At 38.0% G+C, this 24,225-nt stretch overlaps 2 protein-coding genes across 9 annotated transcripts; one reads left to right on the top strand and one right to left on the bottom strand.

Annotated features, from left to right (window-relative positions):
- LOC109851019 (probable calcium-binding protein CML21) lies at nt 1,810-12,407 on the top strand. Of its 5 annotated transcripts, none has more exons than XM_020421209.1 (5): nt 1,810-1,893; nt 2,943-3,186; nt 10,418-10,617; nt 11,060-11,234; nt 11,930-12,407. In XM_020421209.1, the coding sequence occupies exons 2-5, from the start codon at nt 2,991-2,993 to the stop codon at nt 12,040-12,042; spliced, it is 684 nt and encodes a 227-aa protein (XP_020276798.1). In that variant the 5' UTR covers nt 1,810-1,893; nt 2,943-2,990; the 3' UTR covers nt 12,043-12,407. The 5 variants fall into 5 exon arrangements, with proteins under 5 accessions (XP_020276798.1, XP_020276824.1, XP_020276891.1 ...); XM_020421235.1 differs by lacking the exon at nt 1,810-1,893 and adding an exon at nt 2,397-2,441 and having other exon boundaries at nt 2,945-3,186; XM_020421302.1 differs by lacking the exon at nt 1,810-1,893 and adding an exon at nt 2,724-2,767 and having other exon boundaries at nt 2,945-3,186.
- LOC109851359 (myb family transcription factor PHL7-like) lies at nt 13,554-21,313 on the bottom strand. Of its 4 annotated transcripts, none has more exons than XM_020421472.1 (8): nt 21,247-21,313; nt 21,062-21,172; nt 17,354-17,580; nt 16,331-16,407; nt 16,194-16,236; nt 16,001-16,058; nt 14,908-14,977; nt 13,554-14,189 (listed from the first exon to the last, which is right to left on the bottom strand). In XM_020421472.1, the coding sequence occupies exons 3-8, from the start codon at nt 17,568-17,570 to the stop codon at nt 13,785-13,787; spliced, it is 870 nt and encodes a 289-aa protein (XP_020277061.1). In that variant the 5' UTR covers nt 17,571-17,580; nt 21,062-21,172; nt 21,247-21,313; the 3' UTR covers nt 13,554-13,784. The 4 variants fall into 4 exon arrangements, with proteins under 4 accessions (XP_020277061.1, XP_020277141.1, XP_020277288.1 ...); XM_020421552.1 differs by having other exon boundaries at nt 21,251-21,307; XM_020421699.1 differs by lacking the exons at nt 21,062-21,172; nt 21,247-21,313 and adding an exon at nt 20,993-21,012.

The following is a 24,225-nucleotide window of genomic DNA, read 5'->3' on the forward strand; positions in this document are numbered from 1 at the left end:
TCCTTCCCTTGATGGTATTGATTTATTAGTACTTCATCCCACTATGCAGATGTCTTTTTTTTAAACCTGTAGGTCACTAATTTAACTTTTTAATCTTCTGGGATTATCTTATACTCAAAATACTTATCCACTTCATCAATACAATTAAGAAAATCATCAGCATGAAGCTTTCCGTTGAAGGATGGTATTTTTTTTATCTTCTAGTGTCATAATTTTCCTAACTTTAGTGGTCTCTGCGATCATAACCGTGGCATGAGGCTTCATAGTCATCACTATTGAATTCATCATGTGGAGTCGGATCACATCGTTGGCGACCATCAACGCCATTTTGAACTCCTCGCATATTCAGACGCTCCACTCTCGATGCAAGTCGTTCTATAACAGTCTTCATCTGATTAACATCGGTCTTCAGCACGTCGAACTCGGTTCGAGAAAAAAGGGTTTCATCGCCTGCCATCGATCGGAGGAACAAAGCTCTGATACCAATTGACACAACACGGAAGTAGTAGCCTCGGAATACACCAATGACGTTATCTGAATCCACAAAGAACAATCTTTGAATTCACGAAGAAAATATTAAAAAGCGAAACTTTATTTATCAAAAGTTATTATTCTCCTTTAGGGTTACATGATTCTTCTTAAATAGAAAAATAAATAAGACTCTTAATAAGACTAGAATTACAAAGAAATAGAAAGTATCAAATTCTATCCTAAAAAGACTTCCTATAATAGAGGAAATAAATCATGAACCAAAATTGAATTTGTTTTCTAATCTAATTGGACTCTAATATTAAATTTATTTCCTATTCTAAATAAACTCTAATTTTATTACTAAAAATAAACTAGAAGCTGATTATTTTTGGATTTCAGTCAAAACTGGGTATTACTGAAATTTTATTACTAAAAATAAACTAGAAGCTGATTATTTTTGGATTTCAGTCAAAACTGGGTATTACTGATGAGATTTTAAAAATCTGACAATCTGGTTGGCTCCGTCTCGTCGAGATAGACGATTTACATATATAATATGTTAGAATTCGTCTTCCGGATTAAAAATATGATTGTTTATTTGCAAAAGTCAATATATGTGTAGCTCATGATTCTCCGAATCCTCCATGAAATTATCTGCTAAGCGTCCTACATCACTAGTATAACTTTGAATAGCCAAATTTGTTCATGAGAAAATATCAACAAGCTGCTCAAATTCTTACTCATTATATCCATTTTTTTTTATTGATTTGGAAGTGTTTTTTACAGGTGATAATTTAGGGGGGAGTTTTGCAAATATTGAGAACTAGGATACATTTTTTATATACACATGCTAAGAGCGCATGATTAAAGGCGTATAAATGTAAAAATCTCTATAATTTTGAGCTCATGGAGTAGTAATTTTTCTATAGAGTCCATTTCATGTGATGTATGAATTTTAAATTCAGATTATTTTGATACTATAAGTTAAGGGCTGTGAAATGATAATTCATGAGATCTTTTTTGTTATTATCAGAATTCATGAGATATTTTTTGTCAAGCAAATGATAAAAGTCCACTTGAATAGTTGAATCAAAATGGGGTATGATCTGAAATCATTAATGAGATCTAATTATTCAACATTATTTATGTCCACAACTTTACAAACTAGGCCTTTAATCCCCCACACACGTGTTAACCTCAGCATTAATCACGTCTCCTAAAGCCTTAATCGAGATCTAAGCAAAACCAAATCAATCTTTATTTAGCTTTTCTTTTAAATAAAATTATAATTATAATTATAATCATAATAAAACTTTTCCATCCCCCTCTCCACTTTCCCCCATTTCTTCTGACACTTGTAGCTTCAAATTTATTGGTTATTTTGTTGGTTTTTGTCTGATGCAATCAATCAATCATAAAACAAAGGCAAGTTCCAACCTTTTTGACATTGGTGTCCTCTGATCTGTCTGAGTTTATCTGGGTGTTTGTTGTTTGGATGTATTTGTTTCATTTTCCTAATTTTTTTTTTTTTTTGTTGATTCTGATATGATGTTCTTTTGTTCTCCAATTCCCCTTGGTAGAAAATGGGAAAGAATCAATCAACGAAAATATTTCGATTGCGTGATTAGTGACAAACTCTCGCAAGATGCCTTTTTTTATATATATATAAATATATAAATATGTGCATGTGTAGCCTAATGCTTGTGTCCTCTAGTCCCTCTCAGTTCTATGAGAAATTAATTGCTGGTGTGCTGTTGTTGTCGTCATTATGCTTAATCCAATCTATACAGATAAAGTTTGTTTATTTCATGAATAATAATAATGGGCAATTTTATCGTCTTCGGTCGTTGTTAATTTTATCTAGTAGGTAGGGTCTGTATGAGAATCAACTGCCAAGGTGACAGAACTTTTTTTGCCCATAATTTGGATTGGCTTTTCGACATAATGAAGAGAAAATAGCAGGTCAAAATGTATGCTCTTCTTCTCCTCACTACATCTTCAGATGATCAGCAAAGAGTGTGTAACTTAGATCTGCTCCGATTTAGAGTAAGAAATCGTCAGTTGCTACGACGAGTAGTTAAATCGCAACCCAGCAGTGAATGTGTCTCCAGATATCATTTGTTTCTGTTAATTTTGTGTGGTTGGTATGCTCTCCTAGTCGCTTTGCTGCAGCCATTGATGATCGTTGTCTTCGTTAAATACATTTCGTCATTGTTTACAACTAAGTTTCCCTTAAGAAACAGACATGTGAAGTGGAAATTTACACTTTCACATTGAACTGAGTTTTTTGGTTTCTGTAAGTAAAACATAAGCTAGGCTGGAGGTGAACCAGGACCAGAATATCCTACTATCTTAGCGTTTTCAATAGTCGTCTCGCCTTTTCACAAGAATTTATTCTCTGTATTTCATGTGACTATCAGTTTTTGTGCCAGTAATCTCTTACATAAATCTCAAGTTATATCAATTTTTGCAGGTTAAGAGGTGTCCTGTATCTTGCTTAACATCTTCGCTGTATCAAAATGGGTGGTGTACTTGGAACAAGTGGCTCAACCGAGCAGAGTGTGCTAGTGTCAAAGCTTGAAGCAAAGATGGTTGAAGCAATGCGAGAAAGGGCGTTAAAAGGGACTTCCATGAAGTCATTCAACAGCATTATTTTGAAATTTCCAAAAATCGATGAAAGCTTAAGGAAGTGCAAAACCATCTTCCAGGAATTTGGTTAGTAGTTTTCACTCATTTGCATAAATTGTATTCAGCTCTCTGTTTCGCGGGAGTTTTATCGGATAACTAACTTGGTGGAAATGAGAAAGGGAAATATGATCAGTTATGAGGAGGTCATAATTGTTATTGTATATGGCGCTGGTTTACTATCTATCTTAATTAAAAAAAATTTACCACTTGTAGTCATATGTTTGAGTTTAGTCCCCTTTCAACGAAAGTTGGTTCTTTTCAAATTTAGAATGGTTAAGAAAAGGGGAGGCGGGGTGTTAGGATATGTGAAGCCTAACTATCAAGCATGCCCTATACTTTAGAAGAGAAGAGGAACAAAGTTGGAACAGGATGAACAGGATCGACGATGGCGTAGTTCAAGCAAAACGACGAAGAAGACATTTTTCTGCATCGCGGTCGACCGAGCAGGGTGCGGCGGTCGACCGCCTATGTGCACAGCTGGGTGCACAGGCCAGAAACTCGTCGCGGTCGACCGAGCATGGCGCTGCGGTCGACCGTTCAAAGTCCAGAGAGCAACCCAGTTTTTTGGCTTCGTCGCGGTCGACCGAGCATGGCGCTGCGGTCGACCGCCAGAGAGCCAGGCAGATTTCGATCAGCATCGCGGTCGACCGGATGTGGTGCGGCGGTCGACCGGAGTCGGGTTTCGGCCCAGATTCGAATTTTAACCTGTTTTGATCTGTTTCCTGTTTTAGTTGTTAAACCCTTAAGTCTATAAAAGGGTTGATTAGGGCATGATGTAAAAAAGACTGAAAAATAGTGAATTTTTCTCCTGCGGCGGCCGTGGACGTAGTTTCTCACATTAAGAAGCGAACCACGTAAATCTTGTGTGTTTGAGATTGTTTGATTTTCTCTCTTCTCTCCTAAATCTCTATTTCCAAATCGCATCAGGGGGGTTGTGCATCCCCAACAAGTGGTATCAGAGCGACCAGGTTCGGCGCGAGCGATTTGAGGTCAGAGACAATGGGATCTGAGAAGGAAACATCCAAGATTGAGAAGTTTGATGGAACAAACTTCGGGTTCTGGAAGATGCAGATGGAGGACTACCTCTATCAGAAGGATTTATACCTACCATTGGGAGAGAAGCCGACGGATATGAAAGATGCGGATTGGAAGCTATTGGATCGAAAGGCCCTTGGAGCGATCAGGTTGACCTTGTCTAAATCAGTAGCGTTCAACATCAAGAATCAGAATACGACGGCGGATCTCATGGCGGCGTTGTCCAGTATGTATGAGCAGCCCTCTGCGGCGAATAAGGTACATCTCATTAAAAAGTTGTTTAATTTGAGGATGTCCGAGAGCCAGAAATTCAAGGAACACCTGAACGAGTTTAACGAGATCACAGATCAATTAAATTCGGTCAATATTCAGTTTGATGATGAAATCCAAGCCCTCTTGATACTTGGTCAATTGCCCGACAGTTGGAAGGGTACCGTTATCTCGATCAGCGGATCATGTGGCAAATCAAAGCTGAAGTTTTCAGAGGTGGTGGACATGATTATGACTGAGGAAATAAGAAGACAAGAGGAAGGGATTTCTAATTCAGGGTCGGCGTTGAACCTTGAGGGCAGAGGAAGAAACAGAAACAGAAATAGAGGGAGTAGCCGAGGGGCGCGGCGGTCGACCGCCTATGTGCACAGCTGGGTGCACAGGCCAGGAGCTCATCGCGGTCGACCGCATGTGGCGCTGCGGTCGACCGCTCAAAGTCCAGAGAGCAACCCAGATTTTTGGCTTCGTCGCGGTCGACCGAGCATGGCGCTGCGGTCGATCGCCAAAAGTCCAGAGAGCCAGGCAGATTTCGATCAGCATCGCGGTCGACCGGATGTGGTGCGGCGGTCGACCGGAGTCGGGTTTCGGCCCAGATTCGAATTTTAACCTGTTTTGATCTGTTTCCTGTTTTAGTTGTTAAACCCTTAAGTCTATAAAAGGGTTGATTAGGGCATGATGTAAAAAAGACTGAAAAATAGTGAATTTTTCTCCTGCGGCGGTCGTGGACGTAGTTTCTCACATTGAGAAGCGAACCACGTAAATCTTGTGTGTTTGAGATTGTTTGATTTTCTCTCTTCTCTCCTAAATCTCTATTTCCAAATCGCATCAGGGGGGTTGTGCATCCCCAACAAGTGGTATCAGAGCGACCAGGTTCGGCACGAGCGATTTGAGGTCAGAGACATGGGATCTGAGAAGGAAACATCCAAGATTGAGAAGTTTGATGGAACAAACTTCGGGTTCTGGAAGATGCAGATGGAGGACTACCTCTATCAGAAGGATTTATACCTACCATTGGGAGAGAAGCCGGCGGATATGAAAGATGCGGATTGGAAGCTATTGGATCGAAAGGCCCTTGGAGCAATCAGGTTGACCTTGTCTAAATCAGTAGCGTTCAACATCAAGAATCAGAATACGACGACGGATCTCATGGCGGCGTTGTCTAGTATGTATGAGCAACCCTCTGCGGCGAATAAGGTACATCTCATTAAAAAGTTGTTTAACTTGAGGATGTCCGAGAGCCAGAAATTCAAGGAACACCTGAACGAGTTTAATGAGATCACGGATCAACTAAACTCAGTCAATATTCAGTTTGACGATGAAATCCAAGCCATCTTGATACTTGGTCAATTGCCCGACAGTTGGAAGGGTACCGTTATCTCGATCAGCGGATCATGTGACAAATCAAAACTAAAGTTTTCAGAGGTGGTGGACATGATTATGACTGAGGAAATAAGAAGACAAGAGGAAGGGATTTCTAATTCAGGGTCGGCGTTGAATCTTGAGGGCAGAGGAAGAAACAGAAACAGAAATAGAGGGAGTAGCCGAGGAAGATCTAACTCGAGGAACGGAAGGCCAAAGTCCAGGAACCGCAAGGGCAAGAAGGAGATCGATTGTTGGAAGTATAGCAAGTTTGGCCACTATGAGAATCAGTGTCGAGAACCCAAGAAGGACAAGGAGAACAAGACTGAAGCGAACGTGGCCTCAGGAGAATCAGATGATGCCCTAATCTGTTCGTTGGAGAGCAAAACTGAATCGTGGGTGCTGGATTCAGGAGCTTCATTTAATGCTACCTCAAATAGAGATTTATTTGAGAACTATGTTTCAGAAAACCTAGGAAAGGTCTATCTTGGTGATGATCAGCCCTGTGATATCGTTGGCAAAGGAGTCGTGCAGATCAAGCTCAATAGGTCTATATGGAAGCTGAGCGATGTGAGACATGTTCCTAGTTTGAGGAAAAATTTGATTTCCATAGGACAATTGGCGAAAGAGGGATATGTAACAACCTTCGCATGTGATACGTGGAAGGTTACAAAGGGATCCATGGTTGTTGCCCGTGGTACGAAGACAGGTTCTCTCTATATGACAATAGATGCATGTGGTTCCATTGCAGTGGCTGAAAGTAAGTAAGACCTAAATTTGTGGCACCAGAGGCTAGGTCACATGAGTAGCAAAGGCCTAAAGGTTATGCAATCGAATGGGAAGTTACCAGGTTTGAGATCGACTGATATTGATTTATGTGAAAGCTGCATTCTTGGAAAACAAAAGAGAATAAGCTTCAAAAGGGTTGGCAGAACCCCTAAAGAAGAGAAGCTTGAGTTAGTTCACACAGACGTGTGGGGTCCAGCATCAATACCATCCACCGGCGGAAGGTTATACTTTGTGACCTTCATAGATGATCACTCGAGGAAGACTTGGGTCTATTTCATGAAACACAAATCAGAAGTGTTTGAAGTCTTCAAGAGATGGAAGGCTATGGTTGAGAACGAGACCGGTTTGAAGATCAAGAAGCTTCGTTCTGACAACGGCGGCGAGTATGAAGACTCAGAGTTCAAGAAGTTCTGTTATGACAGCGGCATTAGATTAGAGAGGACAGTGCCAGGTACACCCCAGCAGAATGGCATAGCAGAACGGATGAACAGAACGTTGACTGAGAGAGCTAGAAGTATACGGTTACAAGCAGGTTTTCCAAAGCAATTCTGGGCAGAAGCAGTCAACACAGCTGCCTACTTGATCAACCGGGGGCCATCAGTGCCTTTGGAGCACAAAATACCTGAAGAAGTATGGAGTGGAAAGCAGGTAAACCTTTCTCACCTGAGAGTATTTGGTTGTGTTTCTTATGTTCATCTGAGTGATCATGCAAAAAACAAACTTGATCCTAAGTATCTGAAATGTTTCTTTGTTGGCTATGGCGGTGATGAGTTTGGCTACAATTTCTGGGATGAGCAAAACAAGAAAATCATCAGAAGCAGGGATGTGGTCTTTAATGAAACAGTCCTCTATAAAGACCGTGATGTCGTTCAGTCCACTAGTTCGACACAGCGAGATCCTACATACTTCGAGTCAGAAGATGCCTCAGATGGAGGCAATCCCGAAGCTAGTTCTGATGAAGAAGAAGAGTTGATGGATGAGACTACTTCAGAGGGGGCAGATAAAGATGGAGAGCCTGTTTCGCCCGTCAGAGAGTTGAGGCGGTCAGCTAGAGTCCCCAAGCCTAATCCGAAGTACCCATCACTACAGCCCAGAGCTCATCTTATCTACATATTATTGAGTGACGGTGTAGAGCCAGAAAGTTATGATGAGGCCCTTCGAGTGGATGATGCAAGCAAGTGGGAGCTCGTCATGAAAGATGAAATAAAATCCTTGAACACCAACAAGACATGGGAACTTGCGAAGCTACCAACGGGGAAAAAGGCCTTGAGCAATAAATGGGTGTACAGAATCAAAGAGGAACATGGTGGTTCCAAGAGATACAAGGCCAAATTTGTGGTTAAAGGATTTCAGCAGAGAGAATGAGTTGATTACACAGAGATCTTCTCTCCAGTAGTCAAACTAACTACCATCAGAACAGTCCTGAGTATTGTTGCAGCTGAAGATCTACATCTCGAGCAGCTAGATGTAAAGACAGCTTTTCTCTACGGTGATCTAGAGGAAGAGATATATATGCAGCAGCCAGAGGGGTTTACTCAGAAGGGAAAAGAGAAGATGGTATGCAGATTGAAGAAGAGCTTGTACGGCCTAAAACAAGCTCCAAGGCAATGGTACAAAAAGTTTGATGGATTCATGCACAGGAATGGTTACTCCAGGTGCAATGCTGATCAATGTTGCTTTGTCAAGGAGTTTGACAACAGTTACATCATCCTGCTTTTATATGTCGACGACATGCTAGTAGCCGGTTCAGATATGACAGAGATCAAGAAGCTGAAGAAGCAACTGTCGAGTGAGTTCGACATGAAGGATCTAGGCGCAGCGAAGCAGATATTGGGAATGAAGATCAGTAGAGATAAACTCTTGGGCACACTGCGGCTATCTCAGTCCGAGTACATTAGACGGGTGCTTGAGAGATTCGGGATGAGTGGTGCTAAGGCCGTTAGCACACTGTTAGCTAGTCACTTCAAACTGACTAAGGAGCAGTGTCCTGAGACTGATGAAGAGAAAGAATACATGGCTAATGTTCCATATGCTTCAGCCATTGGAAGCCTTATGTACGCCATGGTATGCACGAGACCCGACATTGCTCATGCAGTGGGAGCTGTGAGCAGATTTATGTCAGATCCAGGAGAGCAGCACTGGGAAGCAGTAAAGTGGATTCTGAGATACCTGCGAGGTACTATAGAAGATTGCTTATGCTTCAGGAGAGGCAAGTTAGTCCTGCAGGGTTTTGTTGATGCAGACTATGCTGGTGAGATAGACCAGAGAAGAAGCACTACAGGATACGTATTCACTTTGGGCTCTACAGCTATTAGTTGGATTTCTCAGTTGCAGAAGATCGTTGCTTTATCAACGACAGAGGCTGAATATGTTGCTGTGACAGAGGCAAGCAAGGAGATGATATGGTTGCAGGGTTTCTTGGAGGAGCTGGGACAGAAGAGTGAGAAGAGTGTCTTACATTGTGATAGCCAGAGCGTAATTTATTTGGCGAAGAATCCTGCTTTTCATGCAAGGACCAAACACATACAGGTCCGCTACCACTTCATAAGATCAGCGTTGGACGAGGACATGTTGGAACTTGTGAAGATTCAAGGAAGCAAGAACCCAGCTGATATGCTTACCAAGGTTGTCACTACAGAGAAACTGAAGTTGTGCTCAACTTCAGTTGGCCTCAACACTTGATGATACGGAGGCCGTCGCCGCCGAGAGAGCTGAAAGAGATTGATAGTTAGTCTCCAAGTGGGAGATTGTTAGGATATGTGAAGCCTAACTATCAAGCATGCCCTATACTTCAGAAGAGAGGAGGAACAAAGTTGGAACAGGAGGAACATGATCGACGATGGAGAAGTTCAAGCAAAAACGACGAAGGAGACAGTTTTCTGCATCGCGGTCGACCGGCCATGGCGCGGCGGTCGACCGACGTCGTGCACAAGCTCGTTGCGGTCGACCGAGCATGGCGCTGCGGTCGACCGCTCAAAGTCCAGAGAGCAACCCAGTTTTTTGGCTTCGTCGCGGTCGACCGAGCATGGCGCTGCGGTCGATCGCCAAAAGTCCAGAGAGCCAGGCAGATTTCGATCAGCATCGCGGTCGATCGGATGTGGTGCGGCGGTTGACCGGAGTCGGGTTTCGGCCCAGATTCGAATTTTAACCTGTTTTAATCTGTTTCCTGTTTTAGTTGTTAAACCCTTAAGTCTATAAAAGGGTTGATTAGGGCATGATGTAAAAAGATCTGTTTCCTGTTTTAGTTGTTAAACCCTTAAGTCTATAAAAGGGTTGATTAGGGCATGATGTAAAAAAGACTGAAAAATAGTGAATTTTTCTCCTGCGGCGGCCGTGGACGTAGTTTCTCACATTGAGAAGCGAACCACGTAAATCTTGTGTGTTTGAGATTGTTTGATTTTCTCTCTTCTCTCCTAAATCTCTATTTCCAGATCGCATCAGGGGGATTGTGCATCCCCAACAGGGGGGTTCTAATGTCTCTAGAATCTACTTGCATTTATGCAAACATTATCAAGCAAGTAGAACTTTGCTCTCCTGATAACCATTATGAGAACTTCATGGTGGATCATCCTTGGACGGATCATGATCCAAATGGATGGTGCTTATAATTATTTCTGATATTTGCCCCTTAAAACATATCTCGACTGAAAATTAAGGGGTCTTGTGAAGTCCTCTTGTTAATTTATAATTGGTAGCGGTTATTTACAATTTTAAATTATATCCGATGGATCTTTTTCGCTTAATTAAGTTGCAGCTTTTCTGTTCACTTTTTAACAGCAAACTAATTTCTTTAACATCCCTACAGATGAAGATTCCAATGGCACAATAGATAAACAAGAATTGCATCATTGTTTCAAGAAACTGGAGATCAATTTTTCAGAAGACGAGACAGATGATCTCTTTGAAGCGTGCGATATGAATGAAGATATGGGAATAAATTTTAATGAGTTCATTGTTCTTATTTGCCTCGTTTATCTCCTCAAGGAACCGAGTGCTGCTCAAGAAGTATCCTTAACAATACTAATTGAATTGCACAGTTGTTACTTGATAAGCTGATGGAGCATAATAATTTTGGGATACAACTTGGTGTAATTGAGTTGTGAAACATGCTACATATCATTTTAGGAAATTTCTTGGAAATAATATATTTTCCATAAAGGATCTGCTTTGTATGAATAACACCCATTGAAATTTTTTTTTCAAGTGTGTAGGCCATTTCCGTAGTTTTTCCCCCCAGGTGTGATGGCATTTTTAGCTTTCTAAAAATGTGACTCTTAAACCAAAAGGAGGGCACCTCTTAAATACATAAAAAAGACTAATTTTCGTTTTCTGATATGATTTTTTGTTTATTTGCTTAATTTTGGTTCCACTGGGCTATAGTTGCAATCTGCTATGAATATTTTGCAGGCAACTGTGACTGTGTATTATTCCTTGACCAGATTGATAGAAATATCAGATGGGGTTTCCAGATCTTCAAGCAACATTCGAGACTTTGGTTAATACTTTTGTATTCTTGGACAAGAACAGGGATGGATATGTTAGCAGGACCGAGATGGTACAAGCTATTAATGAGACTACAACAGGTGAACGGTCTTCTGGACGCATAGCCATGAAAAGATTTGGTTAGTTCTCCTCTCTCTTCCTCCTCGTGCATCAATATACGTGCATGCATACATATCTTTAGAGCATACTTGCATCCAAATATCTTAGATGTTAATGGATTGTGAAATATTTAGCTTCTAATGAATTGTTAAGAGAGGTTTGAATCATTGTAAAATTCTGCATTCATATAAATGATCAACATTCAGTGATTGAATTTGCCTAACAGTCACTGTTTGTTCTCCTGTCTCTTCCTCGTGCATCACTATTTGTGCATGCATACGTATCCTTAGAGCATACTTGTATATTTAAGATTTTAATGGGTTGTGATGGATTTAGGTTATAATGAATTGTTGAGGTTAGTTTGAGCTGTGGTAATATTCTGAATTCATGTAAATTATCGACATTCAACAATTGAATTTGACTGACAAATGACTATTAGTTCTCCTCTATTCCTCGTTCGTCAGTATCCGTACATGCATACATATCTTTAGAGCATACTTGGACTATTAGTTCTCCTCTATTCCTCGTTCGTCACAATTGAATTTGACTGACGAATGACTATTATGTTTAGATTTTAATGGATCCTGAAGGATTTAGCCTATGTTGAATTGTCAACATTAGTTTGAGCCGATAGAATATTCTTCATTCATAGAAATTACGGACATTCAGCTACCGAATCTGACTAACAGTCTACTGTTTTTTTGGCTTTTAACAGAAGAGATGGACTGGGATAAAAATGGAACAGTCACCTTCAAGGAGTTTCTGTTTGCTTTTACTCGTTGGGTGGGGATCGACGAAAATGAAGACGACGATGAAGATGAAGAATGAGTTCATTGAGTTCTTATGTCCTTTTTTTTGGCTTTACAAACTTTTTTGAACTTTGGCCCTTCGAAGTATAAAGAGTTAGCCACGTATGACATTCCCGTGACGATATTTGCGTCTTTATTTCTCTCTAACCGCAATTTTGATATTTGGGGGGGTATATGTCATGTAAATAGATCAAGAAAGCTGAGACTTCTTATGCTAGCTTACGAAGAACCAGAGAATCTCAATGTCAGCGTTAGTACCTCTGTGATTCCCTTTATTCTCTCTCTTAGAGGTGTATTGCTTTTGGCTTGAATTTATGAATGTTTGAGAAAAAACATGAGAGAGGCATTGTGATCAGAAGGCACTAATTCATGATGGTGATTGAATCTTTCCTATTTTGCATCATTTTGTTGGTTTTGATCCATATATGTCATATGCTCTTATGCCCATTCTGGCATCTGTTTGGGACTAAAGTTTTTGTTATTGCCATTTTTGTCAGTTAATATGATAATTTGTGCATTTTTCATATTATCAGATTCCCACTGAAAAAAGAGTTAATTGTGGATATAGTCCCTGTGTTATCACCCCCAGTTGCGGCTGGACCTCCTGTGGTTGTCAAAGGAATTCACTTAGGGGGTCTATCCGCAATTGGGTGATAGTACCGGGTGTCTATCGGCAACAATGGAACTACAGAGGGGTCTGTCCACAATTGGGCAATAGTGTAGGGGGTCTATCAGCAATTAATCCTTGGAAAAAAAATAAGATATTGCGAATTCAGAGTTCAAGCATAGAAAAGCTTGGTAGAAGACATTTGCTGATCTATTGCATTTGTATCTGTACTTAATTTTTTTCGAGTATTGGGTTAACAGGGTATTTTGTTTTTGTTGGAAGACAAATAGAAACTTTCATTTATTCAGTCTATATATCATAGATCAGAATAATCATATTATGAATTTAGTGAACATATCATAACGCTGAATGCATGAATGAGAGTGATTCATAGAGGTGAGTACATTACAATCAACAATTCTTTTAGTTGCTGAGCTTCAACCATCAAGACCAGGTTTACACTGCTCAAAGTCCACTGAATGTTAAAATCTGCAATGAAGATGCTCTTAAAATCATAATCATGTTACAACACAGTAATCCTCCTAACAAAATAAGTGACATTCTACAAACATCAACTGCTTATCAATCATAAATCTTAATTTAAATAGAACAAGTGTCTTCTCTAAGCACAAGTCATACATTACTTCATGCAAATAATCAATCATCATAGTAACAAATGCTTATAAATGATAGACCTCATAGTTTTACTAGACTTCATGCAAATAATCTATTTACATTTAAATGTTACGATAAAGACTCTTAAAAATCTTAATCATGTTAAAACACATTGATCCTCCTAACAAATAAGTAACATTCAGCGGGCGTTAAATGCTTATCAATTATACAACTCTAAATAAAACAAGCATTTCCCCTAAGCGTAACATTGCTCAAATGCTATAATCAATTATCATAGCATCAAAGGCTTATAAAATTATACATCTCATAGTTTTACTGAACTTCAACCATCAAGGCCAAGTTCACATTGCTCAAGTTCACCGAATATTAAAATGCTACAATAAAGACACTCTTAAAATCTTAATCATGTTACAACACATTGATGCTCCTAACAATGGTTAACATTTTACAAGCATCAAATGCTTATAAATTATACATCTCTAAACAGAACAAGCATCTCCTCTAAGCATAAGTCATAATCAATCATCATAGGAAGGTTGCTGGAAATCCGAGCCAGAGCTTGACTCAAGTATATGATGTCCAAGAACCAAATCGCCCTTTCCATTGCTCCGCTGCCTCTTTATAGGTCTTTCATGCATTGTGCTCTCACATGATGAGCCATTTCTAGCAGTAGAATCTGGAGTTAATGGCTCATGATGAGATGTGAAGGATTCATTCTTGAAGATGGCAGTAGCAGAAGTGGGTTTTTCTTGGATGGGAGATTCGGAGATTGGGGCGGGAGTCGAGGGGTCAGATATTGGGGCGGGAGTGGTGTTTCTGTCAGGAGTTTCAGTGAGAGTGCCACTTAGACGCTGTTGTTCTTCGATGATTTTCTTGAGGTACTTGCCTTGAGCTTCTATTCTTAGTTGCAGCTGTCTTTGGACCTGTTTGAAATTTTTTGAGGTAGAGCTATGTCAGAATGCATGTAAGAGATAATAAAAACAAAGGGTTAAATGATGATACACCTCATGTACTTTGGCGGTGTAGTCACTTGTACAGTTATACCCCTAACTTTGTTATTAGCTTTAAGAAAGCAATTTGGGGATGTTTGGGGGGCCTAATTTTTAGTCTAAGTAGCTTGTTTTTCCACTTAAGCTAATTGAACAAGTATAAAGCTTTCAATATCCACTTCTTTCATATCCTAAAATTGAAATTTTTAAGTATCTTTGGAAGCCTGGTTTCTTAGCAAAATCTTTCTTCTCGCTTGTTTGGATCTTCCAGTGACCCGATTTTTCAAATTAATTACTCCAAGATGTTTGACCTACTCACTGCTCAATTTGTGGATGTCCAAAATAACATCTCCTATTCTAATAAGTTTTATTTCATTTCTACTAGCCTCTTCAAACATGCAGATTAACATACCCAACTTCCACGCTATCTTCATGCGACTTCTGTATTAATGCAGTTGAACTTTGCACTTTATTGAAATTTCAATGTGGAACACAAAGAAGCTTTGTTTTCTTCATTTACTTAGGCTAATTGTTAAACGATCCATACAAAGATATGTTGGGATAGCTAATTACTGCTTTATTTGATAAGATTGACCATGAGGCTTAACTATTAATAAAATGTAAAAGAAACATAAATCAAATAGAAACTTGCCTCCAGTTGTTCCTGCAGTCTCTTTTGCACCTCCATCTGCAGTTTCAATGCTTCAGTTATTTGCATCCCCCTACACAGAAAAGAAATAGTAGTATACTAGTATGCAATGTCGCCGTAACTCATCACGAAATAAGAATATGTGAGAAAGTGAGAGCGAGAGAGAGCGAGAGAGAGACAGAGAGAGAGATCAGAAAGTGCTTCCCCACTTAATTCCTGTACCAAATTGTTCCGTAAACTTTAAACCGTTAGTTGACTTGATTGCATAATACATGTGGATAACCCCGTCTTTCAGTTAATTTCATGTATATGATAAAACAATCTATTGTCTGCACAAAATACAAATTAAACTAGTTTCTCAAACAAAATAAACATCTTGTGTGTGTGTGACCATCTAGGCCTCATATGCTTGTTCTTTGTCATTTCAACCCTGTAATGTGACCTTGCATGCATGGGGCTAGTGGTCCAGATTGATTTTGTCAACTTCATAGTTTGGTTGTTTTTGCTTATGTGGGGTCAAAGTATCGCATCCTATAAGTCATGAGTTTGAATCCTTCCCATTATTTCTTTTCCCCCCTCAAAATTAACTTTTTTGTCAACAGCTTCATATCCTAGAAAGTTGGTAGTAGTTTAGTGGTGGTGGCGATGAAATGATGGATAAAATCAGAAACAACTAAATAATATAACGTCGCTAGTAGTATCAATACCGATCTATTATAAACGTAAATAAGAGAAAATCAAAACGTTCAATATTCTGTTGAAATTAGTTGGGTTCAAAAAATCCCAGACCATAAACCTAAACAATTTGCCATCACATAACGATGAAATGTGAAATACTAAACAAGATTATTTTGGTGTAGCAACAAGTGGTGCCTATTTAGAAAGCTTGGTAGCAACTTAGATCTATTCAGCATGACGCGTAACGCTTAGGTTAGGTTTTATGTAATTACATTTTTAGTCTTTGGTGGTCTAAGTTTGGAGTTATAATATAACGAGTGTGAAAATACAGACTTTTTTTTTTACTTTCCACACTCTCAAGTTTACTTCCGAAGTGCTTATTTGTATCAAAAAATGCACTCAAATATATCATACTTACGAGGAGTTTTCAATTCCAGAAATCATGTCTCCAGGATCTTTCTTTTCACCTTTTGAACCTAAAATGATGGCACAACAATCACGATTCATCAAAGGACGGGTTATGCTATAGCTTTGGGTACAAAGAAATATGCTTCAGAATCTACAAGGAAATGCCAGATGAGTTTCTAATCATAAAGTACTGAAACAATTACCATCGGACGAAGACTCTGGTATGTATTTTGCAAGACGATATTTCTAGAAACACCATAGAGATAGACTTAGATAATTAAATGAAAAGCAAGATTAACGAAATGATGAAGGAGAAAGACAAGAGATAGGAAGCCGGTACCTGCAAGTGACTCTTGACATGGTATATAGTTAATCCTTGCACACCCATGACTCTGAGGACGCCTTTAGGTGTAGCTCCTGTATCATGGGAACATTTTTTTAATTAGTGATAATGTGAAAGCCAAATGAAGCAGAATATGCCACTGTGTATATTTTGGACACCATATTTCCTTTTTATAAACAAACTATAAGCAAGGTAAATGCTAGGCACATGTTACCTAGTCAAGATTATATAGGCTGTAACTTGGAACTAAAAATATCTATCTCTATACTTGATAAAATTTGGCTTAATAAAAGGATTACAGTAGGAGTTTCCAGTTGAAATGAGAAAATTAAATACATGCAGGAAGCAAATTGCTGACAAAGCACCTTCCCAACTAAAAAGGCTATAAACATTTTCACTATCCTCTGCATAAAGTTAATTAGATATATTAGGAAAATTTTAAGTAGAATTCAAATTTGATAACACAGTTTACATTCTTACATAAAAATAAGCTTCAATAACTGCATCTTGTCTTGAAGATAATGACAGATGACAATTTGGTATGGGAGACTACCCTCAATGGATTTGAGTGAAAAGAAAGGATTCATTTAGCCTAATAAGAACTTTAAGGAGTCATTTAGCCCAATAAGAACTTTGGCATAAAGGATTTCAGTGCATCTTTACCTCTTATAGGAAAGTACGTTAAGTGATAGGAATAGCAACGGTCACGAGCTTTGTTCTATGATTGGGGTTTTCAGCTTAATCAAATTCCTTACATAATAAAAACTATACTAGGCAAACATGTATTGTCAATAATTCTTTTTTTTTTTTTGAGGAAAAGGATGGGGTCTCAAAAATGATAAACCCAGCCTGTTAGCATTATTGTCAATAATTCTATCCTCGGAAAAAAGTATAATATGGAAAGGATTATTACACTGGCGACTTTTTTACCTGAAAATTTATAGATAAATCACTTAACACATAATCATGATATCTTAAACATCAATTTTAAACAGTAAGGTCGAAACAGGATATACTCACTGTCTGGTCCACCAAGCTGAGTCACAGCATCAACAAACCGTTCATGAAGCTCATGTGTCCACCTCAAGCGCTGCCTCGATGCCATATTAGGGTTATTGGTGTTGGGGGACCCACTGTTAGGACTCATCATGTTGTCACTCAGTTCTAATTGTGAGTCCCGAGCAAGTGAATTTCCGTGATTCGGGCCTAGACTGGAAACAGGTTTTGGTTGATACATTTTTCATTATCTGTGCAAAGAAAGGGTTAATAGTATCAGTTGTGCATTAGAATGAGCTATGGTCTTGCAGGTCATGTATGATTAAAAATATAAATCCCATCCAACAAAGAAAATAACAAAAGTATGACTCATTCAGTTTCACCCGTGCTTAACAACTAACTTGAGGCTTTATGTAAGCGTCCATCCAGCAAAGAAAATAACAAAAGTACTGCTCATTCAGTTTCACTCGCAGTTAACAACTAACTTCAGGCTTTATGTGAACGTGTTAGCCATGTTTGTTGTTATTCATTAGGTACAATACAAAGGGAAATTAATTTATGAAGCGAGTCATGTGGAACCCAGATTCTACAACCCTTGGAATGGGGCACTTAGAGCTCAATTAAGCCTCAACACTTCCTGTCACCTTTTTTTGAATTTTAATTCTCTTCACTATTGACTACCTGTTACCACTTCACCCTCAACTCAATGTAGCAACAGGTAAGCCTCTCCTCTTTCTTGATCGGTCGCTGCCTCTCGCTCGACTGCTTTTAAGTGTTGTACTCTTCCTTAGCCTCTTATAACCGCCACCCCCCCCCCCCCCCCGCAACATATATATTTACATGGTCTGACATTTTCATATGTGTAGATTTTATTTGGGCATATATGATATGTATAAATTATCCAATATGACACTCAGATGTCTACTAAATATCCTTGATATCTGTCATCTGATATGGAATTTGTTGTCCGACATGACCTCTGACAATCAAAATACTAATGAATTGAAAGTCACACATTTTAGCTCCAATTGCCACGCAAGGATTAAAGGAATGTATGATTTTTAGCTTTTAGACAGTTAAATAATTTTGGTGTTAAGGTATGAATCATCATCTAATCATCCCTGGTTTGAGTTGTATAGTAGCCAGTCTTCAAATGATAGAGACAATCTCGAAGCCAAGTGATAGGATCTCAAGGATTTTCCAAAGTAGAAGAACATTCAAGCGAGTATGTAGGCAGAATTACTAAAGCACTTGACTGAGCCCCTGAAAGATTTGTGGATGCACAACTGGTAAGGATTTCGGATTGAGGGAAAGCACAACTCCAAGGAAAGGTTAAGAAGTTACACAAACAGTTTAGTATAATCACCCAACCATCAATAGTAATGTCTCTTTAATGATAATGACTGTCCATGTCTATTTAATGATAATCAATATTGATGTCTCTTTAGTGACAATTGACTAGTCTTTTTATTATTAAACAATGAAGAGATACCATCATCTCATCATCAAAAAGTTGATGATAAATGATAATTCACAAAGACTACAACTGATTCAGGTTGAGCTCATTCCTAAGCTTTGGAATCAATTGTCACAAGTTTGAAACATTGGCAAAATTTGGAGAACAAATTTTCTTGCAGTTCGTGATTTCCATATCCATCCAATGCGAAGAATGAATGCATATTGAACATTTTGAGTTTTCTTTTAATACTAAAAAGAAGAATGCACTTTATCTCCAGCTCCTTCCATAATTCATATTTGCATACATATGTAAGCTCCACAACTTGAATAGCACCCCTCGTCTCCTCTAACCATGTCTTTCTCCTATTTCCCCATTGCTAATTATATAGCACTGTCTGTATATTGTCATGGCCAAAGACATGAAAGGGAATCACCAGGTTATGGAAAGCGCAGATAGAAGAATTTATAAATGCAAGTTTTGGAGTACAAAATATGAACAGCCGAAGGAACAATTACATATTTCCATCTTAAAAGCATTCTGCATTATCTCTCAGTTGTAGGACTTGTTGCTGAACGTACAAGATATCTAGAAGGAAAAAAATATATGTTATTAAGATAGATACTAAAATTGTCTGCCTATAACTTCGAAAGACCTTATTGTACCAATTTGTAAAACCAGTGCTCTTTTCACATGGTCGATTTACTTCAGAAAGAAAATAATAATGTGGGTATTTGAAGAGTTGAAGAGAATTGAATTAAGTGCATAACTTCATGCAAACCCCTAGACAGAGAAAGGAAGATCCAATTATGAAGGCTTACAGACACTTCTTTCCAGTCCTGAAGCACACATGTAATTAAGAAGCCAAAGATGCAAAAAATGTATGTACGCAAGATAAGTAGTCCAGAAGCCAATACCTCATTGTGGAAGAAACTTTGTAATGGCCAATCTAACAAATTATATATCCTTTATCTTTAAGTTTGATAAATCGCAGACTATAAGTATGGCAAGCAAGAATATGAATCGGAAGCTGAAACTACCCATTATGAAGGATCAGATGTATCATCTTTAAACCTTAATCTTCGTGACAAACTTCAGGAATCAGCTCCTCAAGAGTGTGAAAACTAATCTTGGACTCCTTGTTGGGGAACATCATGATTTATATAGAGGTATTGTTTGTGGCTAAACTAGGGATATATGTGAACTGTGTATAATCAAATGATGTAAATTGCTAGTAGAATCAACGCATAAGTCAAAACTCAAAACTCAAATGCATGTGATGGTTTTTGTAACTCTAGTTTTAGCTTGTACAATCTCAAGCACCATATGTTGTGCTTTTGATGAAATAAGTTACAAAGTGTGCTCTCAAAATTTGGGCCATGCCTCCTCTATGGCCATTTCACATGGAACTTCAATAAATGCTCTTGGTCCTGCCACGCTCTTAACAATTGACAGTTTATGTCCATGTGATCTATTAAATCTCTCTGCACATCTAGAATATTATATACCACAGATTCACTCAATGTGTCCTTTTGAATATATATACACTCAACTCCAACCCACTTGATCTAATAACCAAATTGCCAGCAATTACTTTAGGACTAACCAAACAATGACTAATCCAATGGCTCATCCTGAAATATTCAAGGTTAACCCTGATGAAGAAAATCTGAGCTAGCCCCATTTTATATGCAAAAACTTCAAGAACTGGGTGCTGGAAACTATACATCAAAAATGAAATTCAATAACAGAAGCTGGATCAGTAAGCATCCATTTATTGCACCGCACTCAGAGACACAAAGAACAGCTCAGCCCACTGATTGTGAAAGCTTGAAGGCTTTTGCTATCCATTAGTAGAACCAGAGAACTACAAGTGACTGCAATTAAAATGGTAAAGCTAAAGGAGTAACTATCAATCTAATTAGAACTCCACAGAACAAATTTAACCACAAATATCACCATCTACAGTAATCCCTTAGCTTAGCTTACCATTCAAGGGGGGGAAAAAGTGACATGGGTAAGTCTTAAAGAAAGCCCTAGATGAAGATCAGCTCTGTAACAGCTCAGAGTTGTATTATTCATTAATGGTAAATATATCAAAATGTCATCTAATCGCACTGTAGTTTTCGTGGACAAAGAAATCCAAACAATGCGTCAGAAATTTCTTAAAAAACCCATCAAAATAATGCTAAAACAACAAAAAAAACCTTCTAAAATCGTAGAAATTTTACGAAATTTGAACTAAAAAGAGATTAACAGAATAAATGGAGAGATACCCAGATCGCAAAATCACAAATTTTCCCCGAAACCGCTTTGGGGACAAGGATTCGCTGAGGTCCACTGAGATGGGTAGCTGATTTGACTGTTAAAAGGCAAGGGAAAAAAACCTGCAAAATTCAATTTTTTTTTTCAGTTTAAAAAAAAAGAAATTGGAATTACTGTAACTATTTTGGTTTATTACCTACAGATATTCGTCGGATCGCACGCGCAGCGCCCAATCAGAGAGCTTCGTGTCTCCGTTACTCAATAGAGAGAGAAAGGATAGAGGAGAGAGAAAATGCTTTTCAGGTATCGGTACGTTGCGATTTTTATATTTTTAAATGGGTCCCTCATATCATCTAAATTGCTATTTAGTCCCCTATTCATGAGAGTTACGCCTCTACATCAAAACTACAACGCTCAAGTATCATATCAAAAATCTATAATATTACATTAAATCAAAGCTCAGAAATTATAGTAAAGATTAAAAATTATAATATTATAGTCTAATAGATGTAAACTTAAAAGACAAAATTAAAGTTTAATGAAACATTTGCTCAAATCCACAAAGCATTTACAGTAATAACTTATATATATTTCTATAGGTAAAGGGTTGTTGGTATGTTTTCATGAGATTGAGCATTTATGACACCAGTCGGGAAATGTGCATCCGCCCAGCATTGACGCTACAAGGATATCTAACTCAAATAGTTTGTCTTAGTTTAGGAAATGGTTTTGGGTTTGTCGAAATGGGTGTATTTTCACTACAAGTCAACCAATTTCCCTTGTTTGCTAACTCAACCATAACCAAATAACCCTTAAATTCACCAGAATCCAGAACAAATTTAGTGTCTTATACGATGAATTGGGTGACCAAATACCAATTTCAATAATATGAAGGACAAATATAAAAACAGGACAATTATTCAAAGATGCCGACGGGTAGGAGATTTGAGCTGCCCAAAGTGCCCGGAATCAAATCCTGACGGCCGTTCTGGCCTAATATTCCGTTACTGTTAGAAACAGGACGGAATTTTTACCGAACGTTTCCGAAAAGTTCGGCAAAAAGTCGGCGTAAACTAACTTTACATGAACAAACTACGCTCTCGCTTTTGATATTTTTCTGGCTAATAATGGGAACCGTAAGTTGAGTAAAGTTAATTTTGACTTGAATCTCACATTTTAGAGGGGTTGGTTTCATTGTTAGTCAAGTTATATTTTTAGATCCAATAATCATAATACAAGATTGTTTTTTTCTTCAAAAATGTATCCTATTTCAAGATATACTATTGATTATTGTTTATGTCCGCAAGTTAATTTATGGATAGAGTGATATTAAAGAAGATTAGGGTTTCTCGTTCAGAGATTTTTTTTTTAAAGGTCATTTTGTTAAATAAGCAAAATCGATTTTTTTTTAATAAAAATATTTAGCAAAATCGATCTCTATTTAGTGACGTCATCTTAACTGGCCAAAAAGATGTTGGTTTTGTTAAATATCAACTCTAAAATACATGGGCCTAGTAGTCTCATGTAATTAGTGGTCACTAATTATGATTAATCTGAAATTGTAGTCCTATATACTTTGTGTTAAAATGGTTAAGGATTAATTAACGAGAACTATTTACATGTTTCTACTTGTCCCATGTATTTTAAAGTTAATATTTTGTAAAATATGCCTCTTTTTGGTTGGAGGTCGATTTTTCTAATATTTTTACAAGAGGGTCAATTTTGTTAATTATTTTTTGAAAAGGTTTTATTTTCGAATTCTCCTTTCTCAATCTCCTCTGATGACTTATAAATTGGAAGAAGCAGATTCTTGTGCAAGTATCACATTTGAGGCTCCGGAGGATATTTCCTCTAGCGTGCCTTAGTGACTGATAAACTCAGTGTGAAGAGAAATGTAGGATTCAATTTAGAGTTGAGATAGATCAGACCTTAAAATGGTGAAGGGGGCCTCTATTTATAGGAAAGAGCCCAACCCGTAGAATTAACATGTTACTTCCACTATACACATATTAACAGTCTGTTAGCCGAGCATGAGAGGCTGCCCACACTACATTTAATGTGATAGAGGCAGCACGATAAAGTATGGACGACGACTGAGGAGCCATTATTACAATATGATCATGCATTTAATGCGATGGCGACTAGGTAGCGGTCTGGCAGGGTTATGGGCGTCATCTGAGGAGTCATCATAACACCTAACCATACATTTAATGCAGGTAGTGCTGACGAGGCAGTCAAACATTTTCTTCCTTGCATCTAGACTAATACTCTCTGCCAGAGTCCAATCTGACTAGGACTATTGGAGAGGCCAACTTGATTGGTCGAGCAATGTTATATTTGGGTGGGAACCTTTTGTTATATGATCTGACTCATTCGACTGACATGTGGCCAAATTTTAGGGTTTATTAAACTTGTGATTTTTAGGATGTAACAATTGTTATGTAAAATTGATTATAAGTCAAAAAAACATTTTACGGATTAGGACATTGTAGAATTAAGAAATAATAACATGTGCAAAGGTGAATGTAGCATAAATAAGAATGTTCCAGGAGATTTGTTGATATACACGTAAAAGATAGTGCAAGAAAAACGTGCATTTTGAGTATAAAATAAGGAATCAATTAAGCTGGTTTAGTCACACGCAATAAAAGTTACTAATTGCACAAGTTAAACATAATTTAACAGAGCAAATACGTTTAGAGGTAGGTGTGGAAAAAGTTTAATCTAAAAGATTTTTTTAAAATATGATAATAAATACTTTAGTATAGAAGATAGCTTTTAATAAAACAGAATGGAAGAATATAATTCATATAAATAAATTAAAAGTAAATATTAAAAAAATTCTCATGACCATTGTTTGTTGAAGAAAAAGATACACAGCATGTAAAAGAAAAAGATAAATAAATTAGGTTATTTTTATTTTGAGTATTTACAAATGTATTGGGAATAAAGAACCCACGATTATAAAAACAAAGAAACCACCCCCACCTTTTCAAAAAAACAAAAAGAAAGAAAGAAACCATCCCTAACCCTACGCTATTTTCCCAAGTTGACGCAAACCCAACGCCAATTCACCATCCAACCGAGCGCTAAACCTTGCGCTATTTTGATGATGTGCTACAGTGTTACGCCAAGAATAGTGCAACATTGTAGCTTTAGAGTTTTTTTTTCCAAT

The sequence above is a fragment of the Asparagus officinalis genome, chromosome 1, assembly GCF_001876935.1.
Source record: "Asparagus officinalis chromosome 1, Aspof.V1, whole genome shotgun sequence".
Lineage (NCBI taxonomy): Eukaryota > Viridiplantae > Streptophyta > Magnoliopsida > Asparagales > Asparagaceae > Asparagus > Asparagus officinalis.

Bases quoted from the DNA above. Each gene is read 5' to 3' on its own strand.
- LOC109851019 (XM_020421209.1), top strand. From the start codon at position 2,991: ATGGGTGGTGTACTTGGAACAAGTGGCTCAACCGAGCAGAGTGTGCTA. The intron at 3,187-10,417 runs GTTAGTAGTTTT...ACATCCCTACAG, and splicing joins AACCATCTTCCAGGAATTTG to ATGAAGATTCCAATGGCACA. The intron at 11,235-11,929 runs GTTAGTTCTCCT...GGCTTTTAACAG, and splicing joins CATAGCCATGAAAAGATTTG to AAGAGATGGACTGGGATAAA.
- LOC109851359 (XM_020421472.1), bottom strand. From the start codon at position 17,570: ATGTATCAACCAAAACCTGTTTCCAGTCTAGGCCCGAATCACGGAAAT. The intron at 16,408-17,353 runs GTGAGTATATCC...CCCATGATACAG, and splicing joins TCAGCTTGGTGGACCAGACA to GAGCTACACCTAAAGGCGTC. The intron at 16,059-16,193 runs GTAATTGTTTCA...CCATCATTTTAG, and splicing joins ACCAGAGTCTTCGTCCGATG to GTTCAAAAGGTGAAAAGAAA.